This window comes from Grammomys surdaster, unplaced genomic scaffold (assembly GCF_004785775.1).
Source record: "Grammomys surdaster isolate TR1022 unplaced genomic scaffold, NIH_TR_1.0 193, whole genome shotgun sequence".
NCBI lineage: Eukaryota > Metazoa > Chordata > Mammalia > Rodentia > Muridae > Grammomys > Grammomys surdaster.
The window spans coordinates 6888795-6898889 of record NW_021604638.1 but is presented as its reverse complement, the minus strand read 5'-3'; the positions used below and the strand labels follow the sequence as shown (position 1 = coordinate 6898889).

Here is a 10095-nt window from a genome sequence, read left to right as displayed (position 1 = left end):
AGGAGGGAGGGAGGGAGGGAGGGAGGCAAGGCCTTGAGGGTGTGGCTGGTGGCTACTTACTCTCTTCAACAGACCTGGCCTTGCTGACCTGCTCAAGGTCAAGGACTGAAAGCACTTCCAGAACCTGCCTTTGCTGCACCACTTCCTCCAGGAGGCAGTCCTGGACCATCCTTGACAGATTAGGGGAGGCCAGTTTCTAGAATCAACGATAGATACCCAGGTTACCCTGCATGTACGTGTCTGCCCACAGCTGCCCACAGCTGCCCCATCCCAGAAGTAGTTTCTCAACCGTAACCTAAGCTCCTTTTCTTCACCAAGCTGAGCCCCCAGGGTCAGCCCACCCAAGTCCAGCTAGACATCACAAAGCAGTGGGATCTGATGGCGTCAGGACCCCTGGGAGCAGCACAGCCTGAGGCCCACCATGGATACTTTCTGAGGTTGAGCCAATTTGGACTGGCACAGCACCTACACATGTACCTCAGAACTACCCTCTTGGTTCAGGGCTTGGCTCTCTGAGACTCATGCGGTTCCTCACCGCCTGTCACGGAGCCTCCATGGCTCTCAGGCCCAGGATATTCATTGACTTTAAGCCCAGTCCCCACCCTGGCCAAGCCCCACCCAGACACCTGAAGCAAGGCTTTGCAGACTTGAAGGTGGACGCTGAGCAGTGTGTCCAGCTCGGGGGCACCAGCTGTGAGCTCGCTGGGTGACACCTTCAGTGATGGCCGTGGAGGTGGGGGGCTGTCCCTCCTGAGAAGACAAAAGAACTGAGTGACCATTAGATTAGCAAAGGGATCCCTTCCCTGACACATACACACACACACACACACACACACACACACACACACACACACACACACACACACCAGCTCCAGACTGGGCTCCTCAATAGAGGAACGGGAGGGAAAATTGCCTGGACATCAAACGGAAGTACAGGGCAGGGCTTCCCAGGGGACCTGGGCAGTTAGCAGAGCCTCAGTTTGCTCTTCTGTGAAGTGGGCAGGAAGCCTAGACCTAGGGCGGGTATACTGGCTCACCACACTCAGGAAGGTAGCAGACTTGGAATCTCCCTGTGGGACCACTGGATTAGAGGAAGAGGCGGAAACTGTCCCCTTCTGTAATAATGCTAAGGTCTGGGAATTACAAGTGGCTCTGATCAAGGTAGATAGTGAGACAGAGGTGGATGGCAGTCCAGAGGGAATGGTGGGCAAGGCAGTTCCTATGGTGATTGGTTGGTCAGCATGACAGCCACGGAGGTTAAGGTCAGAGTTTTGCTGTGTGCTGCTGTTATTGCCTGAGAGACCCTCAGTGGCCATAAAGGCTTGCTGTGTGGAGAAAGTGCCGTGGAGAGGAGGCACCATGCACAAAACTACACATGATGGGGCCAAGGACTCAGAGACTAGCCTGGAGCTAGAGCAATCCAGAGGTTTGTGGGGTACACTCACTCAGGAGCCTGGGAGCCCCCAAACATGGACAGCTCATCCCCAGCAAGGTCAGCATTCAGAAAAGCGAAGCTCTCGAGGATACAGTCCATCAGGCTCCGGGCCGACACGGGTTCTGGCTGCACCTCTCGGGGCTGTGGACGAGCACCAGGATGAGGGCTTTGCCTTCCCACACCCAGCCAGAATGTGGCATCCCCAGCCCCAGCGCAAGCCAGCCCATTGACAAGGTCTCAGCAGGATGAGCCTGGGATGTGGCACTTCCAGTGTCCCACCAACATGGCCTGAGACAAGGAAGGTCACCAGGGAGATAGATCTCAAAGTCCCCAGATGGGGAACGCGCAGGGCAGGGTTCCCCCACAAGGAGGCGCCACTCTATCATGGCTGACACCTGCTGCTGCACTGCCACGCAATGCCTCACTCCTCAGCAAACCCAGAAACCTGCTCTGTGCTCATGCTGACAGTCACTTGGAGGAGATTCAGAAGCCGTGGGTGAGCCTCGAATGGGAAGGTATGTAGGAGTCACTGCCTACTGCTAGTCAAGCATCCAGAGACCTCTGTCTCCAAGCCGGGGCTGCCTGCAGGGCTGGGATCCCACTGGTATCCAGTGTGCCACACCTCAGTCCACACCAACCACACCCCAAGAAGGGCCCAACAAGACTGCAGACATGAACAAGGGCCCTCAACTGAGCCCACAGAGGGAAGGGTGGCGTGTGAGCAACAACAAAGATACTCAGCCCAGGCACAAAGATTCCCCTTCCATTAGAGTAAAACTCTGCAAGCGCATGTGCGTGTGTGTATGTGCATGTATGTGCATGTGTGTGCACACACGGGATGGGCACAGCAGATTCTTGTGACTTGAGGTAGTTATGTCAGCAAACCAGCAAACGCTGACCCAAGGCCCACAGTGCAAACTCCCAGCCAATAAGTATAAGGCCCACATGTACACTTCTGTTTAAAAACAGTTTTCCTCTTCCTTGTGTGTGTGTGTGCGTGTGTAGTGCACAAGCGCATGTACTTGTATGTGCCCAGAGGGGCCACAGAAGGATGACCTTGGTGTCTGGTGTCATTCCCTAAGAGATGTCCGCCGCCTTGTTTTTGTTTTGCTTCTTTTGTTCTTGATCCAAGGTCTCTTACCGGGCCTGGAGCTTGACAGCTAGGCTACGCTGGCTGCCCATGGAGCCCCGGGGATCTTGTTCGCCTTCTGCAGTGCTAACGTGTTTGACACTGACCTGCCTTCTCTTTATGTGGGTGCTGGGGGGTGGGGGGGGTGAATTCAGGTCCTCATGCTTGCCCAGCAAGCACTGACTGAGCTGTCTCCCCAGCCCTGAGGACAGCTTACTTAGTAGCCAGTGTTGCGGCTCCCGGCAGTTCACACCTCCTGCAGTTCACACCTCCTCCCTGAAAGGAGGCTCCTTTAACTCTGATTCTCACCACTAGACACGCAGGGGCTTGCTCTTGGCACCGTGAGCCCAGCGATACACGTGAGGCCATCCACACAGCACAGATGGTCGAACATGTGACAGTGACTGGGAAAAGGACGGCAGTCACAGGGACGCCGAACAGCAACTTGCTCGCCTTAGGTGGGGAAGTTGCACATGGAGCAGAGCCTGTGCATTGATCCCAGTGTGTGTGTGTGTGTGTGTGTGTGCTCAGTAGATGACTCTCCGTTAGAAGCCAAGCTGAAGGTGGGACCTGTTGTTTTTTGTTTTGTTCTTAGCTGTTTCCCAGAGGTGTCTCGTTGGTGTTTTGAATGACTATGCTGTTGTGGGGTCATTCAAAGTGCTTGTGACTCTTCAGAATACAGGAGTGTGACGGAAGTGTGTGCCTGCAACCCAAACGGTTTCTCACATAAATGCTGGAAAAGGACTAACAAAGGTGGCCATCTTCCTCAAATTCTTGTTCCTGGCAATGTGGACAGGGTCTTTTAAGGTGCTAGGCAGTAGATTCCTTCAAGACACTAGACAGAATACAAGAGGAGAAGCCTTCTCTCAGCTGTGCTGATATGAGACTGTGAAGTCCAAACAATTAAAGAAAGAAAGAAAGAAAGAAAGAAAGAAAGAAAGAAAGAAAGAAAGAAGGAAGGAAGGAAGGAAAGAAAGAGTATTTGAAGATGCCTGTGTCATATAGTTCTGAGGGGGGAAAAGTGTCACACCCAAGAGCGGGCTCATGGGCACCTGTAGAAGTTGATCTACATTTTATTTTATGTATTTAAAATGTAAACAGAGAGAGGCATCCATCCAAGCCAGCAGCTCTGAGAGCCACTGCCTTTGTCTGGGCAGCGGAAGGTTCTGGATGGTTATAGAGATGAGGCTGGCAGGTGGCTGCAAGGCCTTCATAAATCGCAGCCCCCTCCCTGCCCACCCACCACATCTGAAGATTCTCAATGGAGCCAGGTTCTGGTGGCTGGACACGGAGCAAATTACTCACTGTGCGCTCCGGCCTCCCCTTGGTATTCTCCTCCGAGGCCTTGACATGTGAGGAAACTGAGGGTGAGGGAGACGCGGCTCACCCAGATCACACAGGGGCGAGGCCGGGAGGCTAACCTGGACTGGCTGGTCCCCACACCTGCTCCCTAGCCTCAGACCCGCAGCAGAACGGTGCTGCTGTCCAGTGAGTGGTGGGCATACCTTCAGCCGCTCCCTGAGGCCAAGGACTTGATACTCCAGTTCCCTGAGCTGGGGCTGCGCAGGGTCCACAGACCGCAGCAGATCCAGGACCTCCTGAACAGGCCCCTCCACTCCGTCCCCCACGTCTCCATCCTCCTGGCCCTTCCGGCTCCGTGGCACCATGAGGCTGTGGACGGGGACATCCTGCGGCAGGGCCAGCCTCTCTCCTCCCAAGTCCCTCCAGCCAGGCTGTTCTAGAAGCACACCCCCAGCTGGGTGAGCCAGGCCTGGCAGCAGGCCCAGAGGGGGAGGCTCCTCCCTGGTCTTCTCTTCGATGCAGGCTGAGGGACCCACAGGCATGGGCAGGAAGCCCACATCTGAGGTGGATGCTGAAGTACTGGTCTCAGTGTCTCTGGGGTCCTCGGAGCTGAAGGAGTCCATCTCCAGTAGCTCCTGGCTCCGGCTCCGCAGGCGGGGACCCTGGAGCTCACTGTCAGACAGGTAGCCGAGGATGGAGGTGGCCCTTGGCCCACCTAGCAGCAAGGCCTGCGGTGTTAGCTGCTGGAGGACAGACTGGGAGGGAATGCGGGAGCAGCCTCAGCAGCCACCCCAGGGACTGTGCTGCGACCCTTGTGTGCCCAGGTGCTCAGGATGATGGAGATCTGCCAGGGCAATGGGCATCCAGGGCGCCAATGCCCTGTCACCCTCTAGCTCCCCCTTCAGCCCTCAACTTCATAGTTCCATCCTCGCCATGCTCCTGCCTCAGGACCTTTGTGCTGACTGTGTTCTCTGCCAATACAGAGCCTGAGCCTAGAGACCAGAGCAGACAGAGGGATGGGACCCGGAGCACTTAGGGTGTCCAGGGGCTTGGAAAGGGAGGTGGCATCTGAGCTGGGACCCCCAGTGTTCAGGACATGTGTGCAAGGCGGTTGGTTCCAGGGCCTGGGACCCTGGATGGGTGCAAGCTTGGGACAGATGTTCCCACTGAAGAGTGGGCATGGCCTGTGGAGAGCTACAGCACCGCACTGAAGTGACCGCCATCTCTGTTGAGTAAACACACAGTCACCTGTGGGGTGGTGGAGGGGGCATTAAGAAAGGTCCCTGAGAGGGACCATCCCAAGGACGACACCAAGAGAAATAATGGGGTGCCCGCGTGCACAGCTTTCAGTCCCCCGACCCACAGGAAAGGAGAGGAGGGTGGCCCTGGCTCTAAGAGGACCTTACCCTTGGAGGTCATAGGGAGAAAGTTGTGTTTTGTATAGGGCTCTGGGTCACAATCCTTTACATTTTTCCAGCAAAGTGAGGCCAAGGCTGTGGCTAGGTGGAGGATACATACACACACATACACGCACACACAGACACACAGACACAGACACACACACACATATACACACAGATACACAGACACACATACATACACACATACACACAGACACATACACAAACACAGATACACACACACATACATATACACATACACACACATACACAGATATATACACACATACAAACACAGATACACACACATACATATACACACACATACACAGACATATACACACATACAGATACACATACATACACATATACATGCACACACATACACACACATACATACACATATATATACACACACAGACACACACACATACATACACACAAACATACACACACAGACACACATACACAGACACACACAGAGCACACACATACATACACACCATACACACACACACTTATACACACATACACAATACACAACACACATACACAGCACACACACAAATACACACTGAGCACACACACATACACAACATACACATACATACACACACAGCACACATACCACATACTTATACACACACACATATATAGCACACATACAGCACACACACATACACATATACAGCACACACACACATATACACACACAGCACACACACAATATACACATACACACACATACACACAGCACACGCATACACAGCACACATACACACACTCCAGGTAGGTCCCAGACCCAGCTCAACTCCCATGACCCCAGGCAGCGGAAGACAGAGCCACACAAGGCCCTGAAGCCCCAAAAGCTGAACCCCAAGCAGGCCACGTCCTTCAGAGCCCAGCCCCAGAGCCTCTCGTCCCCAGAGGCCCCCTTACCAGGTAGTACTTGTCCCGGAAGCTGGGGGTGTTGGGCGGCGTCCATGTATATAGGGAGCCCTTCCTGCTGCCCACAGAGAACCTGCCTGTGGGGCTGGGTGACACCAGCCGGCACTCAGAGTCCAGGGGGCTGCAGGGAAAGAGCAGAGACCAGCAGGGACTCAGGTGGGACCCAGGCCTCTGCAGTCACAGGCAGCTCCCTTGCCTTTCAACTGAACTCTGCGGTTCCTTCCCACAAGCCCATGGACTGATGAGAGATCTGTGGCTGAGTTATTTACGTGAAGTGGAGAGGACGGCTCTGACAAGGAATTTGTTGGGCAAGTATCCTGTCAATAAGCAGAGCCAGAACTGAATTCACCCCCATTTTCTCTCATCCCAAAGCCTTCAAATCAGCTGCGACTGATATTCATGATATCCTCAGAACTTAGTGGACTGGGCTCAGGGAGGCCAGGGGACAGCATGGCTCTCAGATGAGGATAGCACCAAACCCAGCATGAAGACCCCAGAGACCCGAGGTACCTCAACCCGAGGTCACCTGTGGCCAGCAGGACTCCAAACTGAAGAATGGCTGGCCTGCGCCGGGCAGTGGTGGCACATGCCTTTAATCCCAGCACTTGGGAGGCAGAGGCAGGTGGATTTCTGAGTTCGGGGCCAGCCTGGTCTACAGAGTAAGTTCCAGGACAGCCCGGGCTATACAGAGAAACTTTACCTTGGGGAAAAAAAAATGACTGGCTAGCCTGGAGTGGCGTGCACGTGAGGGGACCCTGGGTGACTGAATTGAACGATGTTCTCAGTCTTTCCCACCCTGCCACACCTGTTCTGGGGACAGGGAGGCGCACCCTGGAAATGCAAGATGGCTCCGCTACTGACCACCCTAGAGACCACAGCTCCTGAAGGTGGTGCAGGGTGGAGCCCCAAACTCAACACAGACTGTTCCGAGCCTGGATCCCATAGTGTGGAACCTAGTGAGAGGCCTCAAGGTGACAGTTCGGCCCCGGACTGGAAAGGACAGGACATTCAACAACAGGAGACATGGGGAGAGGCCTGCACAGGCAAAACAGTCCCTCTGAGAGACTAGGCAAGAGGAAAAAGTGCCTAGCAAGTGGCATGGCTCATCTGGAGCGGCCATGTGTCCATGGTGGGGGAGGGGACAGGGCTGCTGTAAAGGTCAGGCCAGCCTGCCTATGAGGATGGTGGCGGGGTGGTAAGGACAGGACCACTTGGTTCCCGCTGCACCCAGAGCTGCGGTGGCCTTGGCGAGGGCTGGGGACTCAGCCATTGAGGGCGGGTGACACTCACTTCCACAGCAGCTCCAGCTGCAGCTTGATGGTGCCCAACTCGGTGATGTCCACCACCACAAGCTGGGGCCTGGCTGTGAAGAAGTCCGCGACGTCACATGTCACCGCACCCACCACCATCGAGCTCAAGCCACGAAGCTCCGTCACCTGGGTACGAGGGACAGGATGGTGGTGTCTGAGCCCAGCACCCAGGCTCCAGGCCCCACCCTGGGGCCCTGTCTCACCTTGATCTCCAGGTTCTCATGCACTGTAGGCACAAAGACCCTCTCCTCTTCATCCCAGGTCTGGCTGTCATCTGGCTCTATCCGGCCCTTCAGCCGCCATCGCTGACGGCCCAGGCGCATGAGCACCTGCAAGGGAAGTACAGAAAGAGGTGCAGAGGCAGCCCCAGGGGAATCCACTCACTGCCTGCTCCTGGACCTCTCTCCCACACCTAAGGACCTGGACTTCCCAGGACCTCGACTTCCCAGGACCTCCCTGGCTGTACCTCATACTGGTCTCCGGGACAGAGGCGTGCATAGCCCACCAAGCCTGGAACACAGAAACGGGTTAGTGTCTCCACCCCTGCCTAGGGACCATGGTGACCCAGGGGTACAGGGGTCTGTCTGGCAACAGAAGGTTTCAATGTTCAAAAGGGGATGGTACGATACCTCAGAGAACAGTGAGCCCACCTCCTGTCACAAGTGCTGGCCTCTAGACCCTGGGACTCTGGCCACACTGTCAACCGTTGGCGGGCTCTCAGGGCACCTAGGACTATACCCAGCACAGCCTGGCTTGGCACTCACCTTTCATCTTGACATGGAACTCGCCCAGGTGACCTTCCAAGGTCCCCTCTATGAGGCACATGTCCTGCAAGGCCCAAAGTTGGATGGATTAATTGCCAGCTCCACCCCTTACTCAACATCCCAGCGCAAGTGCAGAGAGAAGTGGCCCACCTCCAGGCACTCCTGCAGGCTGCGGCCCAGCTCCTGCAGGCTCTCACGGGAGGCACGGCTCTGGGTGCTATTACTGAAGGCACGCTGCATGTTGGAGGCTCCGTCTCGCAGACGCCACTGGATACAGTAGCCTTCGTAGAGTTCATCTACCTGCGGCAGACATGCAGGCTGTGAGCCGCGCCGAGGGACAGCCCATGTCAACCTTACGGTTCCCCCAGAACTTGTCCCCTGGCCCAGCCTTGCCCTGTGCTCCTCACGGCTCAAAGTCCACTCACGTAGCACCTCAGCACCTAGGATTGGTCACACACATTTGAGCACTAGTGACTATGTCCCACACTCTCCCTGCCTGAGTCCCACCCGTGGCATGTAAGGTACGACAGTTGCCCACCCTGTGGGTCTGGGGAGGAAAGTGAGTTCTTGAAAGCGTTTGCAAACTGACTAAGTTTTTTTTTTTAAAGCCTTAAAGAAGATAAGACTGTGTGGGCTTGGCCTTAATACCAGACTCAGGAGGCAGAGGCAAGCAGCTCTCTGTGAGTTCAAGTCCAGCCTGGTCTATATAGTGAGTCCCAGAACAGCTAGGGTTACACTGTGAGATCCTGTCTCAAGAAGAAGAAGGAGGGTGAGGGAGGAGGAGCAAGAAGCCTAAGGACTTGCTGGGGGGAAGGGGAGCTGTGGGCACATCCCGCCACCTTCCTGGCTACACAGGGGAAGTTGGGGCCTTCCAAGGGTAAGCTGGAAGTCCTCTGTGCCAATCAGTGACAGAGCCCCAAAGGCCCAGGGATGCACCCCACCCTCACCCGGGGGCTAGGCCTGCTGCCAATCACTACAGCTCTGCAGCAGCACTTCACCCCAAGTCTCAGCAGCTATCCATGACCACAAAGCTTGATACCCACTACACCTACATGACACCTACTGCCTCCATGTGACACCTACTATATCCACATAACACCTGCATGGTGCCCAGTGACACCCCCGTGGTGCCCAGTGACACCCTCATGGTGCTCAATGACACCTGTATGGTGCTCAGGACACCTCATGGTGCCCAGTGACACCCTCATGGTGCCCAGTGACACCTGTATGATGCCCAGGACACCTCATGGTGCCCAGTAATACCTGTATGGTGCCCAGGACACCTCATGGTGCCTAGTGATACCTGTATGGTGCCCAGTGACATCCCATAGTACCCAGTGACACCCCCATGGTGCCCAGTGATACCCTCATGGTGCCCGGTGACACCCCATGATGCCTAGGACACCTCATGGTGCTCAATGACACCTGCATGGTGCCCAGTGACAACCTCATGGTGCCCAGTGACACCCTCATGGTGCCCGGTGACACTCCATGGTGCCCAGTAATACCTGTATGGTGCCCAGTGACATCCCATAGTACCCAGTGACACCCCATGGTGCCCAGTGACACCTGTATGGTACCCAGGACACCCCCATGGCTTCCCCCAACTCATAAGAGATACCCACATGGCTCCCTGTGACATGCTGCCCCCATAGCCCCCATGATACCCAAGCCACGCACCTTGCTGAGGTGGAACTCCACCTTCCGGATGTGTCTCTCCACCAGGCGCACTTGCTGCTCCCGGAGTAAAAAAGCTGCTTTAGAAATGGCCATGCTCCCACCGCCAGGCTCCCACCACCTCACCCCT

At 55.5% G+C, this 10095-nt stretch overlaps 1 protein-coding gene across 1 annotated transcript in view; it reads right to left on the bottom strand.

Annotated features, from left to right (window-relative positions):
- Ripor3 (RIPOR family member 3) overlaps nucleotides 1-10095 on the bottom strand; it is a 72691-nt gene that overhangs the window by 6380 nt on the left and 56216 nt on the right. The window contains exons 8-18 of the mRNA XM_028769768.1: nucleotides 9969-10022; nucleotides 8439-8588; nucleotides 8289-8352; nucleotides 7991-8034; nucleotides 7728-7853; nucleotides 7505-7650; nucleotides 6206-6335; nucleotides 4070-4621; nucleotides 1446-1576; nucleotides 627-750; nucleotides 61-196 (exon numbers count right to left, since the gene is read on the bottom strand). Of these exons, the coding sequence (XP_028625601.1) occupies nucleotides 61-196; nucleotides 627-750; nucleotides 1446-1576; nucleotides 4070-4621; nucleotides 6206-6335; nucleotides 7505-7650; nucleotides 7728-7853; nucleotides 7991-8034; nucleotides 8289-8352; nucleotides 8439-8588; nucleotides 9969-10022 (1657 nt within the window). The remainder of the gene's footprint in view (nucleotides 1-60; nucleotides 197-626; nucleotides 751-1445; nucleotides 1577-4069; nucleotides 4622-6205; nucleotides 6336-7504; nucleotides 7651-7727; nucleotides 7854-7990; nucleotides 8035-8288; nucleotides 8353-8438; nucleotides 8589-9968; nucleotides 10023-10095) is intronic.